General features: G+C 33.7%; 4 protein-coding genes and 1 pseudogene across 4 annotated transcripts; 1 reads left to right on the top strand and 4 right to left on the bottom strand.

Moving 5' to 3' along the window:
* LOC143580681 (uncharacterized) lies at positions 1-994 on the bottom strand. Its single transcript, XM_077063639.1, has 2 exons — positions 283-994; positions 1-172 (listed from the first exon to the last, which is right to left on the bottom strand). The coding sequence occupies exons 1-2, from the start codon at positions 959-961 to the stop codon at positions 108-110; spliced, it is 744 nt and encodes a 247-aa protein (XP_076919754.1). The 5' UTR covers positions 962-994; the 3' UTR covers positions 1-107.
* Positions 995-5,583: 4,589 nt separating this feature from the next.
* Positions 5,584-8,927, bottom strand: LOC143580667 (protein TIC 56, chloroplastic-like). Its single transcript, XM_077063630.1, has 5 exons — positions 8,150-8,927; positions 7,198-7,395; positions 6,835-7,117; positions 6,034-6,196; positions 5,584-5,920 (listed from the first exon to the last, which is right to left on the bottom strand). The coding sequence occupies exons 1-5, from the start codon at positions 8,859-8,861 to the stop codon at positions 5,690-5,692; spliced, it is 1,587 nt and encodes a 528-aa protein (XP_076919745.1). The 5' UTR covers positions 8,862-8,927; the 3' UTR covers positions 5,584-5,689.
* Positions 8,928-13,183: 4,256 nt separating this feature from the next.
* LOC143580680 (gamma-interferon-responsive lysosomal thiol protein-like) lies at positions 13,184-15,013 on the top strand. Its single transcript, XM_077063638.1, has 5 exons — positions 13,184-13,637; positions 13,714-13,779; positions 13,878-14,018; positions 14,450-14,542; positions 14,771-15,013. Exons 1-5 carry the CDS (start codon positions 13,401-13,403, stop codon positions 14,939-14,941), a joined length of 708 nt encoding a protein of 235 aa, XP_076919753.1. The 5' UTR covers positions 13,184-13,400; the 3' UTR covers positions 14,942-15,013.
* A 942-nt stretch (positions 15,014-15,955) lies between these two features.
* LOC143580679 (protein NODULATION SIGNALING PATHWAY 2-like) lies at positions 15,956-17,451 on the bottom strand. The gene has a single exon (XM_077063637.1). The coding sequence runs from the start codon at positions 17,449-17,451 to the stop codon at positions 16,060-16,062; it is 1,392 nt and encodes a 463-aa protein (XP_076919752.1). The 3' UTR covers positions 15,956-16,059.
* Positions 17,452-19,276: 1,825 nt separating this feature from the next.
* LOC143580665 (protein NODULATION SIGNALING PATHWAY 2-like) lies at positions 19,277-20,761 on the bottom strand (annotated as a pseudogene).
* Between the last annotated feature and the right edge of the window lie 274 nt (positions 20,762-21,035).

The following is a 21,035-nucleotide window of genomic DNA, read 5'->3' as shown; positions in this document are numbered from 1 at the left end:
TGATTACGAATTACATAAGTAATAGGTTTTTCATTCGAAATCAAATTTATTACAATAGTCAAAATAAAAGTATCAACTGTTGGCCTTGTTGTGTGTTGCTATCAACTTCAATTATTATTTAGGAAAAACACTCTCTCTGCATAATCATCTGGCTTCAACTTTGATATTGGTCCTGTTACATCATTTACATACACAAATTTATCATATAAGTATTTAAACAATAGAAAAATAATATAACCAATAAGTAATTAAAGATATTAAACAAGAGTGATTATATTATACCTGTTGTATCTTTACTAGGCAAATCAACTACTTCATCCTTCTTAACATCCTCCGGTTCACCACCACCGCCACCTAAGCATTCGATTTTCTCATCAACTAAATGATCAGATTTCACTTGATAGCCACCATCATCCACATTTCCATTATTTTGAAATATATTTGAAAAGAAAGAAGTAATAATCCCACCATCACCACCACCACTTTCTCCTCCACCACCACCATCGACATGATTATCGCCGCCTAAATCTTCTCTCTTGTCTTCATCTTCATTACCTACTTCCACTAATTCATCATTTGTACCACTTTTGTTATTGTGAAACACATTTGAAATAAAAGTATCAATTATCCCACCACCACCACCACCACCGTCATTCGCAGCTTCATCACCGCCATCTACAACGCAATCTCCACCGTTACTAACACCCAATATTCCACTTGGCCTCTTTTCTAGTCTCCCTTTATGAATCTCCTCTTGACCATCTCTAACTCTCTTGTTACCAACTTTATCATCATATAAACTTGGCATGTTGATCATACTATTACTATCTTCCATGTCTATTTCTAGCTCTTTGGTAACACTAATATTCAAAAGCAAGATTTGTACAAGTTTAATGTAGTGGTTCCCTAATTTGCACGCATATATATAAGGAGAAAATGTTATGTGGAGCCAATAGGCCATAGAGTTATGGGAAAATAAGAAAATGACACGTGGACATATATTAAGATAATGTTTTAGATTTCAAAATTAATATTATACAAATTATATACATTAAAGTTATTGTCGGTGCATTGCATTTGTACCAACGCGTGTTTGACTGACTAGATTAACTGTTTTTAAGGTTTTGATTCCGTTGTGTGTTTTTTTGATATCACAAATATTTTTGTAACATTTTTAAATAGAAAGATGCCTAAATGTAAATATTTATTTATTATTAGTATAATAGTATTACTATTTTAATATTATTATGATATATATTAATTTTCAACGATGTTTGATAAAATTGTGCTTTGAGTGTTGTACATAGTGCTTTACAAACTGTTACTTTTGGCTTTAATAGGTGTACTTGTTTCTTTAATTGTTGTACTTGATTGCCACGTTTCTATGAAATACGTGGCTTCTCTCAAGAATTTCAATTTCTTAATTCCAACATTGTGTGATTCTCTATCATCACATTTGTGTTCTCCGGTAGTCTCTTCCGTTAAATCTGACGCCTACGTCTCCGGTACGATTGCGACATCTGTGGCTCCGGTTTCACTGTTGCCGGGTTCGATTTGGAAACCCCAGGCGCCTCTACATTTGGCATTCGGTTGCTCATCATACAACAACAAAGATATACTAAAAATGCTGGCAATTGTGTCGTTTGGCTGGTTGATATAAATTTTGCTACTTGTATGTGTGTTGGGAGTTTGGTTGTCTTTGTTTGCACAAGGTTAATACTTCGAAACTGAATTCAATGATTAACTTGGTTGTTTCGGCTTTGACATGTGTCAAGGTATGTGGATACTATCAGTGATCAATTACTCAAATATTGCTTGAATATTTTATTCATATACAGATTACTATGATTATCGGGTTTGTGTGTGGTTTTCGGTGCTCATTAGTTGTACACAATAATGCGGACTTGAGCCTATTAATTCCACCTATTGAGATCGGTTTATGGCTATGATGATGGTTTGGTTTTTGATGTAGCAACGCATGTTGCAGCCATCATATTGACCTGAGCCCCCTCGGGTTAACAATTTTATATGCTTTATTTTGTGCATGCTAAGCATTTACTTTTTAATTGCGTCATCAGATTCGTTTATGGCCGTGATGATGATTTGCACTTGGGCGTGGCAACTTATGTTGCAGCCGGTGCGTCATTTTTTATTTTTCTTTAATTAGTTATGGTAATTTATTACGAATAAAAACGACACCATCGATTATGAATTAGTTGCCTCGCGTTTACGAAAGAATGAGAATGGGAACTACTGTTATGACTGGATTTAAAGAATCATATAACTTTGGCGTGTTTAATCGGGTTCAGGTATCTCGGATTTTGTTATTTGAGTTGAGGTAGTTCAGGTGTTGTGTACCCACGTTTCGTGTGACTTCAGGTTAGACTCATAATTGGTTCTTTAAGTGTGTCTCATGTTTATAATGGTTAACCTTTGAAGCTGATATGGTTTGGATGATTTAAAAAAATGGATTTATATTTCTTTATGCTATGATGATGGTTTGAAACCGATCTGAGCACATCAAATGCTCCTAAACCGATAGACAAACACTATATAATCACTGCAGAAACTTGAAGCTACATGAAACAGTTTTGTGTACTTTCCCTTTATTGTTGTTCTACTCTATGTTTTCCATTTCATTAACTATATTTTGTTTATATCTTTTGCAACAATCTATAGTTGAACACTAATGCTTTGGGAAGTTGTAAGATGCCCCAGGCCCAAGCATTAATTGAAGTTACTTTAATGGTTGTAAAAGGATGTGATGACATACATAGAGGTTCCATACATATTTTGATCTTCATTTGTTTGACAAAAAAATGTTCACAAGTGTGTATGTTTTACATAATATTTGACATGATAAGATGTTGGATTCAATTTACTCTCCTTTGTTTTGGAAATGTATAATGATATATATATACCGGTTGCAGCTGATTTTGGCAATTTAGGAAAAGCTTGCTTTTCAGCTGCAAAGCAAAATCATGGTAGACGACTAGAAGTCTTTGGTGTATTAGAAACACCTACAATAATTTCTTGAAACTTCACTTATCATTTTTCAAAAGCCATGATCAAATCTAGAAGATTCGATTGACTCGATCACCAAGATCTAAGCTTCAACTATGGTTTCACAACCCCGCAACGCAGGGGTGGAAATACTAGTTATGATACTAATTTGAAAGGTTTAAAAGTTAAAGAACCATATCACGTGCATATGAAGTTGCCTAGGAAAGCAGAAAGCATGCAAAGGAAGTGGTACCTAGTAAATGGTCGGTGGCTTTATGGATCATTGACATAATTTAAATTATTATAATAAAAGTAAAATATATGTGTATACGAGTTGGTCCATATTTTACTTTACATATTCACGAATAGTAGTAGTGTTAATAATAAATTAAAGTAAACGAATTTTCTGTTTAAAAATGTTTGCAAATTCTGTCTTATTCACGCTGTTAAACACCAGACTTAATTATTATTTTGTATAATTTTGCAACAATTTCGATTTTAGCTTTTAAGGACGCATCTCCCGTTTTCATTTCATATTATTTCTTATCAGTTTAGGTTGAAACTGGGTCGGGTTGGCTACAGCCAATTTTTAATGAAACAACTTTAGGATCCAAAATGTTTTACCTGGTTGAAATAAGGTTATAATTGTTCGGTCTAGGTTTAAAGGGATTCAAACCAGTTTCAAAGTATAGGGCTACAAGCCGGTTTCAGCCATACAGTTCAATTCATGTTCAAAGTTCAAACTAGGCTCAGTTTCTAACCCATTAGTTTTTCTGGTACGCCTATTGACCCATTTATTGGTAATTGAGCCAATTTTACACTTACATCTGACACCTCAAATGGGTCAGATGCTTAAAATTCATAAACACTACTTCACATCTTTGGAAATATGTTTATTGGGCATGTGATCTAACAAAGCATGACTGGGAGTCGTAACATCATTAGCATCGCGTTGGCATTCCTCTAGTTTTGTTTATTAATTTTCTTAAATTATTAAAGATAAAACATTAGTTTATATATAGAGTAAACATACAATGGGTAAATATACTATAACTATGGCTAGAGATATCTACTTAAAATAAGAGAGATACTGTATATTGAATCAATTAAACATATATCTCTTTGATAATAGGTTCAACTATACCAATTAACCTTGCGGTGTGTTCGGTTTTGTTTTCAATTTTATCTTCACAAAATATTTTTTTTTTTAAATTTTTTTAAATGAGAATAATTAAGCATAAAATGTTAAAACAAGACACTCATATATGATAGATCAATAATAATTTTTATTTATACACAACTAAATTGTTAAAAATACCCAATAAAAGTAAAAACATATATACCAATAAATTAATAACAATCTAATAACCAAACATATTGAGATGGTCTATTGCTTATGCAATCAAATCTCTCAATTGATCATAAGCAACACATTCACCCACACCTCTCAAATCTTGTAAAAGCTTTAACAAAGGCGCAACGCCACCTTCTTCGACTATCATCTTCTTGTTTCGGTTACTATCACGGGCTAACGAACATAACTGTACGCAGCTTCTATTTTCAAATTTAACGAACGTGTTTGAATGGCAGCTATACAAGACCAAATCCATGCTAAAATCGGGTCGCTACTAGCAATTGGCGGTAAAGTGAAAATAATACCTTCTCGGGCGTCATATATGCTACGTAACCACTTCATGTCACATATGGATTCGTCGAGGAGGTTAGATAGTTTTTGGAAATCCGCATAGTCGACAATGCTGACGAAGCAGTTAATGACAGTCTGGTGACGGTGACGGCACTTGTGAACTAAAGTTAGTGTTCGCTTTAGGTTGATGATAACGTTGGTGAAGATGCGACGTGTTGGGCGTTCATAGAAAGGAGTTGAATCATCGACATGCATAAATAACCGGAGTACTTCAGATAGACAAAGAACCTTTTCACCAACACTAGTACACTCTACTTTGTAGATTTTTGACTCGAGGACGACATCACGGATTTGGGTCATCAAAGCAAGCGGGATCAAGAAGATTACTTCGGTCGGTTGTTGATCAATAGGTTGAGAGATGAGTCGATCCATTAAGAAGTTTTTGTGTTCTTGTATATGAATAATGAACGATAAAAGATCTATATATGTATTTATGGATTATGGTCAAAAGATAACTATGAAAAAAAATAGCTATGGAAACTAATAATAATTATTTGTAAACAAATAATAATTTAAAATACATACAATATCTAATGAGAATAAATATAATACAGCTGGTATTGTGCATATAAATATAATGAGATTTCAAAGATTTTTGTGTTATTTGTGTGAGAGAATCAAAAGAATGTTGATAAATATATTTTCTATATATTTGATTAAGTGATAATATATATTTACAATTAGACTTTTATAATGATATTTACAATTAGAGATAAAAATAAACAGATAACTATGAAAAAAATATAAATATAGAAACTAATAATAGTTCTCTCTAAATATGTATGTAAACTAAATATATATAGTTCATATTGTGGATATTTAAACTTATTATGTGGCTTCTACTTTTGTAAATAATTCTTTTTCCAAACAAAAAAAAATCTTACAAGAATACTAACATAATTAACCAATATTCAGAACATACAATAAAAACTGAACCCAAAGTACATTTTAAGTGACCATACAATTACCCGGAACATAGCATCATAAATCATCATCGTCATCATCTTCCTCTTCTTCAATGGGATCGACTCGTTGTGGTTGTCGGGCCCGCTTCATTGCTTCTATTTTCCTCTTCCCGCTCTCCACTCGTCTTCTGTATTTGGCCTCCGCTTCCGCATCTACTTTATCCAGCACCTTGTTGAACCCGGGAATAGCTTCTTCTAAAAACTCGCACATTGTTTCGGTGAACTGCTGGTACGAGTCGATGAAGTCCTGCAATAGTCAAACAAGAATGCAACATTATTTATCAAAGTTGTAAACTTAACATTTTTTAAAATTTAAAAGATTTAGAAAAAAAGAAAAAGAAACTGATAAATAGATGATACCTCAACATCTTCATTCCAGTCTTGAATGTAAGGCGGGCCGGTTGTATGTGCACCGAGTGGTTCACGATACCATTCACCGTTATATGTTATTTGGTCCATGGCTTGTTCTACACTTAAAACCTCCCATGGCCTCAAACCTGGAATAGCCTTTTGCAGCTGTTTCCTGTATACCATAAATAAATAAATAATAATAATACTACTAGTAGTAATAGTAATAAAATGTTAAAATTATTGACACAAAGAGCCTGAGGAGTGATTAAATTTGGTCACTAGACTTAATTAACCTATTTAGGGGTGCAAAAGAGACGAGCTTCTCGAGGTCACATCAATAAAAATCTCAAAACAAGCCGAGCTTTTTCTAGCTCAAGCCCAGCCCGAGCCTCAAATAAAGCTCGTTTAGTTATCGATCCCGAGGTCGAGCCTTGTAAAAAAAGCATGTTTAGCTCGTTGAGCCTTCACAAGCCTTACGTATTTTTAAGTTTTAACTATTCTAGACTTTTATGTATTAATTTCACACTGCATGGCCGAGCACGAGCGAGCTTTGGCTTGATTAACGAGCTTAAACTAGCTTAAGGTTCTTCTCAAAATATATAAAAATAATCAAAAAGATATATAAAATAATTGATGAATACTAAACGAGCCTAGCTCGAGTCGAGCCCGAGCTTGAAAAAATGACTCACGAGCCGAGATCGAGCTTTAGCAAAAACAACTCGAAACGAGTTCGGGCTCTCGTAATTAAAACAAGCCGAGCTCGGATTAAAACCGGTTTTAAAGTATATGGTAACAAACCATAAACATTACCTCATATCTTTGGGGATAAATTTATTGGGCATGTGATCTTGTTCCAAAATGGAAGTGAGCTCGGACCCGCTAGCCCAAAGAAACAGAGCATGACTCGGTATCCTAACACCGGGCCAAATACCGTCATTAGCTTCTAAGACAGCCAAATCACGTTTCTTGCTTGCGTAAGCTTCGTCTTGAAGCTCCTTGCGGCTTTTCTTCTCAAACCCCTTTAGTGGGACCCACGGGGGTATACCCTTTTGTAACTTATGAAGAAAAGCGGTTGCAGCCGCACCTAGTCTCACTGTAATAATTTGAATGTAATGTATAAATATTAAATTTTAACATTGAAACTAAATTTGAATATTAGGTTTAAGAGCGAACCTTCCCAAGTGGCGACTGCACGTTCCATACCATAAATCATGCCAATCGGGACCCACTCATCCATATCGTCACCCCAAATAAAAGTATATTTATCAATGATTCCTGCGCCCCAAGCGGTTTTAAGTTGTATCAATTCACATGGTCCTCGTGTTCTTCCTATACGGTCCTTGTAATACCATCCACCGGATCTCATGATAACTATAACAAAAGCAATAGTTCAAAACTAAGTACTACATTTCGTTTTTGGTCAAACCTTAGTTTTAAAATGCGTGACACACTCGGATGCGTTTTGATCCAAAAAGCCAATGCAGGATGCGCGATGCGCACACAACACATAACATACGCTAGGCGTTTGTTACTAAAAAGGTACTTATAGTTAAAATTTTAACTTGTTAACTTTTAAGCACTAAAAAGTAAAAAAACTAACATAAATAACTCAAAAAAAGCTGTAGTACCACCAAAGAGGTTTGATGCATAACCTAAATAAATCTTTTCTACACAGAAACTCACTTTAGCACAGAAACGTGTGCATTGCGCATTACGCACTTCTTACACGCACATTTTAAAACAAAGAGTCAAACTTGAAGTGAAAAAGGCAAAACTTCAAAATGTAAGTTTGCAATGGTCTCAATGTGTAGTCCTTATCAACCATTGCTTTTTCTATAAGTTGATCAATGTTTAATGATCGGTTTTTGGACAAAGTTTGCAAATTTAGAAGCAAAACGATCGTTTTTTTAACAAAGTTTGCAAATTTAGAAGCAGAACAAAACTAATGTACAAGCTTTATATGTCCTACATTCTGCATTCAAGAAAATAATATACTTCATATCAAATCATCAATCCATTATTATTCTTCTTAATACTATGAACACTATCAACATAATAACATAATATGCATAAACTAAAGTATAAAACTTCATACCATATAATTAACAAGATCAGTAAAACTTACAATCATAATATCTTTTCTCAAGTCTTTTATACCCAACAGCCTGAGCAACATCAATGGGCCGGCCCGGCGGATACGGGCGCTGCCGAAACCCCCACAGTCCAAAAAAGAACTGCTTAGCAAAATCCCAAAACTTATCATCCGACTCCTTCTTACTCCTAATCGCCTTCCTCGGCATGGACCTCCCATCGGGCCCGATCACGTGCGGTATCGACTTCCAATACTTCTTATCCTCCCACCGATACGGCTCCGAATTCTCCTTCAACTCCATTTCATTAATCTCATCAAGCACCTCTTCGGCCCGGGCCAAGAATTTCACAACCGGGCTGGCCCGAAACTCGTCCAACCATTTTTTATTCTCCTCCACCTGTTCCGGACTCGGGTTTTCGATCTTTTCGAAAACCGGGTCTTCGGATAGAATTCGTTCGACTTCCGGGGTGTGGCGGTAATCGGGGCGGGTCTCGGACTCCCAGTAGAACTGTTCCAGCATTTTGCGGTAGGTTCCGGGTTTGGGTCGTTGGGAATCGGGTCGGGTGTCGGGTTTTTTTGAAAATGGGTTGGGAAGTGAGATTTTGGCGAATGGTGGGTGGGATTGGAAGTGGGGTTTGAAGGGGTTTAAGGGTTCGAGAAGAGATTGAAAGTTAATGGGTTGTAAGGGGTTTGGGGGTTTCTTGAACCAGTTTTCACCAAATGGGTTGAAGTTAATTGACGCCATTGATGACCTCAAATCAAGAATTTGGTGGGGGTTTTGGAGTGAGTTCGGAGGTGACGAGGAAGAAGAAGAAGAAGAAGAAGAAGAAGATAGAAAGAAGAGTTTTGGGGGAAATGGAGGATGAATGGGTTGGGCTTATTGGGCCGGTGTGTGATGGGTTGCACAAACCGGGTATTTTTAGAAACCGGAACCAACTAGACCCGATTTCGAGCATGGTCACAAAGTCAAAAACGGGTTGGGTAGGAACTGATTTCGGTATAATCGGGTATTTAACCAGGTTTTCTATGTTTTTTTTCGGGTTTCAGGTTGGGTTGGGGTTTTGACCGGGTAAAGGTGGAACCGGTTCTGGCGGGTCCGTTTCGGGTACAAGTCTAGGGAGAAACTCCATACCAGGTGACACACCCGGGTCGGGTATGAGTAAGAACCGGTTTCGAGTCGAGTCCGAAACGGAGTATTTTAGGCACCCCTAGTTTTTGGGTTATGTGACTTTAATTTATTGTTTTGGAATGATGCACAAAATTCGATTTGAGTTCAATTGAAATCTATTTGGATCTAGACATGTCGCTTTTAACCACAACACGAAATGTGGCTCAACAAAACCCCGGACTTGATAAAACACTAACCTGAATCGTAGTAATTTAGTTGGTTATTGGGTATGTTTATGGGTTTCCGGTAAAACAGAAAAGTAATAGTTTTGAAAACCTGATGCGTTCCTCTTATCCAATCTCAAGAATTTGGTTCTATTCACAATTTATTCTAATTATAGCTGATCAATTGTTTGATATACATATTCTTCACGAAGGATTCGACGTGAAGGTGAACATGTTACTATAATTTTGGATTGTTTTTATGAATTATGTTGATTTATTATTTTGTTATTTTGTTTTCTTCGATACTCGAAACCTTATTAATCCAACCTAAAAAACTGAACATGAAAAAACCGTGCGAGATTTGAGATGGGTGTTGCGGCTGGATTTAAAACTATGAAACCCGAAAAATCAAAACCCGAAATTTAACCCAAAGAACAACGGTAACATGTACCCGTCACATGTTTAACTATTACAACTCAAACCCCACTAGTTTATTATACAAGTTAAACCCCTCAATCGAATCTATTTATTAAACGTGGTACGAAGAATTGTAACACTATTATAGATAGATTTATGCATTAAAGGTATTTGAGTTAGTGCAAGGTAATATGTTTGGTATTGTATGTTCTCATGTCGCTTTCTAGCATCTGGTTCTATGAAACTAGCTTTGATAATTTTGGTGTAAACTAATCAATTTTGGTTAATAAATTTAAAAGTGGTTGCACAAAACTGAGTCTAACCTATATCTATTTATGTGTCATATTATATACATATTTTTAACTACATGAAAATTTTCAACCACTCATATTACATCCGTTAAGAGTTTAATATCACATGCTCAAGCGCTTTATTGGAACCTATAGTATTGGGCTCGATGCTAAAACTAATACTATAAGTTTCAAATATTGTGCTTTACTTTTACGATTAAAGTATATAATATTTTGTTTATATCAGTACAAAGGTTTACAATTGCGTTAGCTACATATATCGAGAATGAATTATGGTTAATGACTTGATCTTTAAAAACTTGCAACTTGATTTGAAAATGTTTGGGTTCATTATAACGTAGGCACTACAAACAAAAATGGTGGTGTTACAAGTGTCATAGAAGTCAAGAATCCGTCACTAAAGTTGTCCATGTGGTTTTAATATCAACCTCATGCTCACTATATACCTTTCTTATACATGAAGGGAGTGTTATGGTCCATGACCGGTAAGGGGGAATGAGGCATGTCGGCTTTTATTTATTGGAACACCTTGTTAGCCTATAGTTGGTGATCTGAAAGTGTGATAACGACTTTCAGAAATCAAAGATACCCGTTTTTCTACATAATTTTCCTAACATAATTTTCATTATATGAAAACTAAAAAAATAAATTTAAAATATGTATTTTATAATATTATTTATATATTTTTATGCTGTGAATTATATACATAAAAGTACACTAATATTATAATATTTTTATTAATTTATGATGATATTTATGTGTATTATATATTTAATTTGTAATAGTTGATATATATATATATATATAGGGTAAGGTTCATGTACATTTTGATCTTAACATAAGTACGTAAGAAATAATGCCAATTTATTTAAAAATACGAACGTAAGAAACAATACCAACCTACATAAACAATGACTTATAATAACAAAGAAAATAACCTAAAAACTACAGCAAAAGAATCAAATCAAGAACAAAATAATAACAACATATACCAGTAATATTTATAACAGCAAAAGAAAACATCTAATAATAACAACAAAATATAAATAAGCAAATGCTTATAACGTTTCATAATCGAAAGTTAGCAAATACGAACAAAAAATAGCAGCAAACACCTATAAAAATAAACCTAATCATAACAACAAATTAGTTATCACCGTTTTCATGTTAAGAATAAAATGTATTTGATCATGTTTCTATATATATATATATATTCATACAAGATAAAAAAAGTTATATATATATATATATATATATATATATAAAAGAAATGTACAAATATCTTTTAACAAACTAACATGTATGCTCGATACCTTCCCCACCAAATACCCGACAAGGTTTAGGTTTTGTATGAGACACAATTTAACAACCGGATATAAGACTAAGATTGCTAGCACCTTATCCGAACCCATTCTATTACCGTCCCTATCCACATGCAACGGCCTTAGAAACTACACTTTTAGCATAAAGTATTTTGTGCACACTTTATATAAAAGAGTGGCTTTATAAATAAAGTAAATACTTTTATTATTATCTTTGTCGGTAAATATATTAAACTTATATATTTTTTGTGTTATTTTGATTTTAGCATAAATTTGACCCTACCCTTCAAAGTGCAAGCTGGAGAGTAAATGAGGTTAACTACTCAACTAACAAAACATTAACTAGAATTTATTGTACCGGACTTAGAATACGTAGCTCATCAATGTATTGCTATATAAGAAAATTGATTCTGCAAAAGTAAAAACTATTTCTTATGATCAAAAGTGTGTAAAGATTTATATGTATACATGTTATTTTGTACCAAAATCAAATTTCAAAAAAATTTAATGCGTCATTTTTCTAAAATAATGTACGAAGGGTTGCCGGTGATCATTGGCTCAATTGTGTAACGCTAGATGAGTTAAGTGTGAGACAAAAGAGATGTACCGAGCCACACATGTGTGGAAAGAATTTTGTGGAAACCTCATGGGGATTCCGGTTCAATTCCAACAAGTTTAAGCCACTAATAAAGGAGAACACCACTGTTCTAGAAGGCGAACCGGGTAAGGTGAGTTGTATACGGCTGGTAAACTTTTTGGAGTTTCCCCGACAACCAGTAGGGATGACAATGAAACCCGAACACGATGGGAAAACCCGAAACCTGACATAATTGGGACGGGTAATACCCGACCCACTAGGGTCTGGGATAGGTTTGTGATTAATTTTGAAAATTTTCGTGGGTTTGGGACGGGTTTGGGATTTGTAATATACCCGATTACCCGACCCGATTACCCGATAACATTAACCCATTTACCCGATTATATACCCGATATACCCGACACAACTTTTTTTATGTTTATATATATTATACTCTATATATTTTAAATATATCATAAGTTGAAACTTGTTTATAACAATCATTTGAGACATTGTATTTTTATGGTAATCATTATTTGTGATCTATTAGTTATAATTTGTCAAAATCCGATAGAAACCCGATGTGTTTTAGGCCAAGTATACCCAACGGGTCTTTTGACAAAACCCGATTGGAAACCCGAAACCTGATTAAAACCCGATGAGTTTGGGACGGACTTTCATAACCGGGTTTGGGACGGACTTTCATAACCGGGTATGGGTTTGGGAATACCTAAATCCGACCCAAACCCGACCCATTGCCATCCCTATCAACCAGTTGCAGTAAAGCTATTGAAAGAAAGAAAATGTAGAATGGGTAAAAAAGTGTGAATAGATTAGATGGGAGTGTGTAGTTGTTTTACAATAAAAAAACATTCTTGTTTAATATCTTAATTACAATAATTTAAATACACGTTTTTAGAAATGCCCCATGCTTTTTTCAACACATCACATGCAATGAAAATTAGTACATGTTGTATGCCTTTTCCACGTTTTACAATAATCAGTAGTATACTTTAAAAAAGAAACAAGTATTGCTAGACTTAAAAAGTAATAACTTTCTTTAGATATGCTTGTAAAAAAAAATTTACCCATGAAAATATATTAGGAACTCATGAAATATACCTTATCTTGTGCAATAAAAACTTTTAACACATTATGTATTCAAAGCTGCCATAGTGTCATTCACACCATACTCAATTATTTTACAACCAAAAAAGGTTGTTAACCCCAAGAAAGCAAACTATGTGACTATGAGAGATATTGATCAATAACCACATGTATAAAAGAGCAAAGATATCATATGCATTTGGTCTCTAACAAAAGCTATGGCTTCATGCTACAAGATTCTAGTATTGATCTTCTTGTTGGCAATGCCAAAATCACATGGTGATAAAGTGAAGGTCTCATTGTACTATGAATCTTTATGCCCATATTGTGCTAATTTCATTGTGTATCAGCTTGGAAAAGCTTTGTATGAATGGAATCTTATCTCCATTGTTGACCTTAAGATGGTTCCTTGGGGTAATACTCAATTTGCTCCTAACAATGCATGGATTTGCCAGGTAAGTACAACTTTTAATGCATAGAGTACATGTTGTGACAGTAGTTAGCGAGTTTAATGAAGTATTGATTTTGTAGCATGGTCCTGATGAATGCATGATTGACATAGTGGAAGCTTGTGCTATTGACTTGTTGCCTCAAAATGTAAGATTCATGTTTTATTGGCTTGTTATATTTTTTATTTAAGTTTTTTAAGGACGAGGGTTCAAGTTTCGTAATGGCTGATATGTCACTAATTACAGGGATTAAGGTTTAAGTTGATTGAGTGTATTGAGGACTTGAATTTGCAAGGAAGGCATAGTGAATGGAAATCATGTATGAATTCACTCAAAATATACCCAAAGCCCATCATGGATTGCTACCAAAGTAGAAAAGGTTTTGATGTAAGTACTTCTAATTACCATTTTTTCATCATTTTACTTTAAATATACATCACTTTCTAATATATGAGTATGTGTGCATGGTCCAACAATTCATAAGCTAATATGTTTGGAGACATGAAATGATGAAATAACTTTTTTGTGAATAGTAATGTTGATTAAACATGTTATCAACTTAGCCATTGATACTTCTAAAATTTTCAATTTGATTATAATAAAATCTTTTAATAAGATAACCACTAGTAACGATAAGATAAAGTTAAAAAAATTAGTGGATGTTTTGGGTAATATGCTAATCAAAATGGTTTTTTCATGTGATTTTTTCATTTAGTTTGACAAATTATATATGATAGTTGGTTTAATAATTATTATTGGTGTAATTACTACTTAAAACTTATAATAAATATGATTGTGTTTTTGATCATGTGATGCAGCTTGAAGTAAAGTTTGCTCATGAGACAAACAATCTCAACCCCCCTCATAGATTTGTTCCATGGGTCCTTGTCAACAATTACCCTCTTCAAGAGGTTATCTTTTACCTCACCTTTTAACTTTTACAGCATGTTTTACCGCAAGAACAATACATTAAACATGATAGAAAAGACGGTTAAGTTTTCTCTTTCTCATCATATGTACTCAATAGTACGCACAGGTGTTTATTACGGTTCTCCACTTAAAGTTGATCATGTATTGATCACCTTCTATATATTAATAGTAATAATTGTACTAACACATAAATACAACTAATGATACAGGATTACCAGAATTTTGTTGGATACATATGCAAAGCGTACAAGGGAGGAATCAAAATACAAGCTTGTGAACAACATCTACTTGACACCAATTCTTTCAAGGAGGCAAACTCGAGTGGCCTTTGCTTTCGGGGTGAAAACGAGCATGCCATGCCATTTACTTATAAATTTTAATCAATTACATAATGTTAACTAGCTACTATAGCATAGTTTGCTCTTGATTTAAACATTCAAACATCAACAAATGGTTTTTGAATGTAATGCATTTAAGTTAATTAAGCTCTAAAATGTAAGCTTGTGTTAGTTAATATCGACGAAGAAATTCGTTTTTATATATAAGGATATTTTATTACGTGTGTAACTTGGTGAATTAAAATTACTTAAGATTCAGATAAACAGAATTTTTGCTTGGGTAAAGAGTTCTTTTGATCCAAAACACATATATACTTTCTTGTTGCTACAAAAATTCATATTGCTAACTGCTAAGATAGACTTGGCTCAATGCAAGGAGAAGAGCAGTGAGTCGGTGGTGGTGTCTAGTTCTTCTAAGCTGGGATAGAAGTTATGAACAGCAACAATTCACTGGCCTGAGCTCATCCATGGCCACTCCGACGGTTAATATGCACATTTTGTTGTAGAGAATTCCTTCGATCCAAAACTTTACTATACTTTGTTGTTATCGCTACAAAAACTCGTGTACCTAGAGTTGGGTCTAGACAACAATGCAAAGAGAATACAACTAGTTAATTGGCTTGATGGTATGTAGGTTTTCATCCTTTCGAGCCAAGTAAGAAGCTTGCAAACAATTAAAAACCCGTTAGTAAGTAAGTTTTGTATGTATTAAGTATAGACATGTATGAATCTTATAGAAAACTGAAAGGCAAAATAAAAAATATATATATAATAAGATGTAGTCAAGTTCCATCCTACAAGGATGGGCTGAAGTCCATTGGGCCAGACCCAGATTAAGGGTATGCATTTTCTAATTCTTTAAACTAAGTGTATACAAAGAAACATGAATGTCGATATGTCCGAGTGATTAAGGAGACAGACTCGAAATCTGTTGTTGTAGACGATTTTTATTATATTATTATTACTTTTTTTGTTTGTATAATTGTGTTATATTTTGTATTTCCAATAAAATCTAAGTAGATGTTACGATTATATCAATTTATCTTACTTGTAATATCAAGAATCCATTTTTACATATACTCATGAACAACAACACTAACTAGCTTTTGTACATATCAATATATTCTAAGTTTCTAACTATCAAATTTTGAATCTTCAATCTACACCCAAGCACAAACTCTCACAAGTGGAATCCCACTCCATTCCAACACCATTTCATTTCCATTCCCACCTTCAACTCTTATTCCATATCCACTCTCTCCTTCCTTCACCAATTTCCTTGCTTCATTCCAACTTTCCATACTCATCTTTACTCCTTTTAACCCGAGAATGTTGCAAAAATCGGATGTGAATTCGCTTCGTTCTTCCCACTTTTGGATCCAAGATTTTGATGACATAAATGGTGCAAGAAAAAGTGTTTCCATTGATATTCTTGCTTGGTTTAGATAACTAGGAAAACCACATTCGATTGACTTGTATAACGCGTTGAAACGTGTCAAGTTCTTGTTGAAGAACGAAGGGAAGTCGGATTGGTTTTTCATCGTTTTACTTTCCTCACCGTCTCCAAATGTTATGATCCCTTGGTTTTCGGTTAATATAAGCTTTGCTAGTTTTAGAAAGTCGAAAACTTGATGTGATTTTCGTGTCTTTGTCATATGTGGAAGGTTAACCATACAGTTAAAGACCATGAATTCACTTGCTTGTTGTCTTTCATCCATTTTATTCACTAATTCTGACATGCGAATTTCTTGAACCTTCAAATTTAGACCAAAAGTTTGCGCGTATTTACAAAGGTGCCACCTCGTTTGAGCGAATTGTGAATCTTGATCTTGATCTTGTTCAAGTTTGATGCTTGTGATGGTTAAGGATTTCTTCATATGTGCTATGGCTTGTATGACATGTGACCATTGACTTCCTTCACATAAGTCAAAGTCAACTATATGAACCGATTCCAGACTAGCTGGAACTGATTCAAGAATGGTCGAATTTGCTGTGAAATGAGCAAACCGACCGAAAGGAAAGATTTCATAGAACACCCTGAATGCAACCTTGAAATTCCTCATTGGTTCTTGCTTTAAGTATTCATCTTGATTATCAAGAAACATACTAAAGGCTATGCGCTCCATGGTTTGACCAACCGGGTTGACTTTTTCACTTATGCATTTCACAATCACTTTTGCAAGCTCTATCTGTCCCATTGACATGGCTTCTGCATAAGCCTTTAGTAGACTCTCAAGTCCTGATTCGGGTTCAGGTTCAGGTTCCATGACATCAATCGATTCTTCCATGACATCATCCGTTGTGATCATTGATTGAATATCTTCTAGTTCTTGATCACCATCACATAGCCATCTACACACATCATCAAGTGTGCTGATGCTTTGGATATGATCATAACACAACAATGGATATTCCTCACATCCGTATAATCCCGATGAAATCATCGAGTTTTCAGGTGTGCTGTTGATTGAAGAAAGAATTTCATGGTGTTCACTTTGATAATAAGATTGAACTGGCCAAGAAGTTTGAATTAGATTATCAGACTGCATCATCATTTTTTTATTTTCTTTGAAAATAAATATAGAGAACTTTGTGCTTATGAGAATATGTGTTTTGATGATTTTAGGGTGTTTCTTGGTATGTGTTTATATATATATCATCATGGTTGATATGGCTCAACAGAAAAGTTAAAGTGGATATATGAATTAGAATTAAGTTATTAGAATTTTAATTAAGTTAACTACTTAGAGACCTCATAATATTTATCTGTTATTATTTATTTCTTGGAATTTTCTTAAGGTTGGCCAGCTGTACCCATCAGTCTTATATTAAACTTTTAAATCCCTATCAAACATTTTTCTTAGAAACTACAATTTGAAATAAAATTCAACTATATAGTATGTCCTATTCTAGTTTAAGGGGTATAAGGAACACTAATTAGGTACTATAACTTGTTGGTTGAATTATATTGTGTCTACTTGCTGTTTGTGGGACCCAGTAGTTTAGTTTGTTATTCCTATATTCATATTATGATTTTTTTTAAGATTATGTTCACATAATGTTAACAATATGAGTAGCCTTTAGTTTCCTGTAAACTCTTTCTTGCATTAATCCTATCATTTTCTTATGGGTGATGGTTATGGCATGATATATTGTTAATAAACTTTTATGTGGTTTGATATTAGTGGCTCAAAAAACTGTATCCTACATTATCTTGAGACTATTTTTTTTATCCTATTTTCAAACCCCCCCCCCCCCCCAATATAAAAATATATATATATTTGATAATGTTTTATTTTATGAATTGTTGTTTCTTGTGCCTCTTAATATTTCATGTTTGTTTGTTTTTCTTGATATGTTTTGTATATGTTGAAAAGTGTTCACATATAATTCAAATTGGGGTTCAAAGAGTTAGAATTTGATGCAAGTAAACTACATTAAGAAATCATTTTCCCTCTTTATTTGGAATTTTCTATATTGTTGGTCAACTTTGCTAATTGCTTAAATATTATACTGTTAAATTCCCAATCAATAATAAAGAATCTTATTAGATAAACATTCATGTCTATTCATGAATGATTCTTTTTGGTTAATTACAATTTACATGATGCTAAACAAATTGGAAATATATTTACTGAATTAAAAATGTATATTACTTCTTCTGCCATACTTGGCAGTTTGTAAAGGAATATATCATCATGTGTGTTTATTTTTCTTGTTTTTAATTGTGTATTAACTTGAAAGTTGAGTGAAATCATGGCCACAAACCCATCAAAATTCTATTATTTTATTTTTCTGAAATCTGACTTATTTAACCTACTACGCTAAAGATTACACTTGTTAACATATAAACAGTTTGATATCTTGCAAACTCTTTCTTGGTATAACCTTACTTGGTTTATTATTATTATGAATGTGATTGGTGTGACATGGCTTGTTTTATAAGGCTTATATTCATTAAAGGGTGTTTGGATTGCTTATTTAGCTCCTTTTTAACTTATTAACTTTTCAAAAAAGTTAATAAGTTAATAAGATATTTGGTAAGTCAGTATATTGTGAGTCATAAGTTAATAAATCATAAATTAAAATAAAGAATCCCAAACACCCCCTAAATCTGTTTTATAGTTGGTTTTACATATATTTATCATTCTTTTAGCTTTTGTACCTATTTTATTGATAAATTTGTAGTTTTCTATATGTGTATGCTTAGAAATATGAATCTTCATGGATTAATAGATTATGTTAGCATGATCATATACCAATTACCAAGTATTAACTTGGTTTTGTTTATACCGTAAACGCAAATAAACCGATAACGAATTTTAATGCAATATAAAACACAATTGAACCATACTACCTAACACATTAAGAATAGTTGGAAATGAGTTGTTTTGTATCAGAAGATAGGAATAAATATTTGTACATATCTACAATGTTATCTACACATGAATAATATTCTACATCCAAGCAGACACTCTCACCAATGGAATGCTTTTCCATTCCAACACAAATTCATTCCCATTGCCTCCAATTCCAATTCCATATGGAGTTTCACTTTCCTTTACCAACTCCCTTTGTTCATCCCAGCTTTGTTTACTCATATTTACCCCTTTCAACCCAAGAATGTTGCGGAAATCGGATGTGAATTCGCTTCGTTCTTGCCACTTTTGAAACCAAGATTTTGATGATACAAAAGGTGCAAGAAAAAGAGTTTCCATAGCTATTCTTGCTTCTTTGAGATGACTAGGAAAAACCACATTCCATTGACTCGTATAACGCCTTATAATGTGCCAAGTCTTGTTAAAAAACGAAGGAAAAATCGGAATGGTTTCCCGTTCTTTCACATTCCTCACCGTCTCCAAACGTTATGATCCCTTGGTTTTCTGTTAAAATAAATTTTGCTACTTTTAGAAAGTCGATAACTTGATGTGTTTTTCGTGTCTTTTCGAATATGTGGAAGGCCAACCATACAGTTAAAGACCATGAATTCACTTCCTTGTTGTCTTTCATACATGTTTTCAATCATTTGTGACATACACATCTCTTGTACCTTCAAGTTTTAAACCAAAATTTCTTGCAAAGTTACAAAGATGCCACCTTTTTTGTTCAAAACTCGAATCTTGATCTTGATCAAGTTTAATGCTTGTAATGATCAAAGATTTATTATTTCTTGCTATGGCTTCTATGACTGGAGGCCATTGATTTCCTTCGCATAAGTCAAAGTCAACTATGTGAATAAAAGCAACATGGTTTGGAATGGATTCAAGAATAGTTGAATTGGCGGTAAAATGAGCAAACCGCCCGTATGGAAAGATCTCATAAAACGCTCTACGTGCCTTGTCGAAGTTTCTTAAAGATTCTTGAACAATGTAATCTTTTTCTTGATTTTCATCACATAAGTTAAGTGCTAACTTATCAAGCACGGGTCAACCGGGCTAGCTTTCTGGCACACGTGCGCCTGAATGACCTTAGCTAGCTCGGTTTGACCTAAACACACGGCTTCTGCTTGAGCCGTGAGTAGGTTTCCATTTCCGTTTGGGAATCAATTTCCATGACATCATCCACCATGGATGATGGTGTTATTACATATGGAACATCATATGCATATGCACATGCACATGCATCACTTGAATTCATGGACATATTTGGACTCCATACATAGCTATCGGTTTGAAATCTCTTCCATTTTTTGAACATCATTATCACCATCATCACATAACCATTTGCATACATCATCGAAATTGTTCATGGTGCTTGCATAATAAACTTCATGGCAATCTTCACTGTGAAAAAGGTAAGATCTTGACCATCATGAAGTAAAGGTAAGTCAATATTAAGAAACATAGGCTCTGACTGCATCATGCTTCTAGTTTTTATGATGGCTTAAAGCTATATTATCTTGATATATGAATATGATGACTATATGGTACTCCTTTATATATATATACTCACATTTGGTTGAAAAATATCAACACAAAAGTTGAAGTTGGAGTTAAAAATGCAGACTTTGAAGCAAGTTAACTTCCTAAAGAGACCCTATTTGGTTATCCTCTTCTATATAATATTGTTAAATTCTCAATCAAGAATCTTATTCTATATATCTTATTCAAATGTGAGTTTCTAATCTTTTTACTTC

Source organism: Bidens hawaiensis, unplaced genomic scaffold, assembly GCF_021521415.1.
Source record: "Bidens hawaiensis isolate Kalapana, Puna unplaced genomic scaffold, B.hawaiensis_p1.1 tig00030548_1, whole genome shotgun sequence".
Taxonomy (NCBI): Eukaryota; Viridiplantae; Streptophyta; class Magnoliopsida; order Asterales; family Asteraceae; genus Bidens; species Bidens hawaiensis.
This window is presented reverse-complemented; position numbering and strand designations above follow the sequence as displayed.

Bases quoted from the DNA above. Each gene is read 5' to 3' on its own strand.
- LOC143580681 (XM_077063639.1), bottom strand. From the start codon at position 961: ATGGCCTATTGGCTCCACATAACATTTTCTCCTTATATATATGCGTGC. The intron at 173-282 runs GTATAATATAAT...ATGATGTAACAG, and splicing joins GCCTAGTAAAGATACAACAG to GACCAATATCAAAGTTGAAG.
- LOC143580667 (XM_077063630.1), bottom strand. From the start codon at position 8,861: ATGGCGTCAATTAACTTCAACCCATTTGGTGAAAACTGGTTCAAGAAA. The intron at 7,396-8,149 runs GTAAGTTTTACT...CTTTTGTTATAG, and splicing joins TGAGAAAAGATATTATGATT to TTATCATGAGATCCGGTGGA. The intron at 6,197-6,834 runs GTAATGTTTATG...TATGGTATACAG, and splicing joins TTTATCCCCAAAGATATGAG to GAAACAGCTGCAAAAGGCTA.
- LOC143580680 (XM_077063638.1), top strand. From the start codon at position 13,401: ATGGCTTCATGCTACAAGATTCTAGTATTGATCTTCTTGTTGGCAATG. The intron at 13,780-13,877 runs GTAAGATTCATG...CACTAATTACAG, and splicing joins TTGACTTGTTGCCTCAAAAT to GGATTAAGGTTTAAGTTGAT. The intron at 14,543-14,770 runs GTTATCTTTTAC...CTAATGATACAG, and splicing joins ACAATTACCCTCTTCAAGAG to GATTACCAGAATTTTGTTGG.
- LOC143580679 (XM_077063637.1), bottom strand. From the start codon at position 17,451: ATGATGCAGTCTGATAATCTAATTCAAACTTCTTGGCCAGTTCAATCT.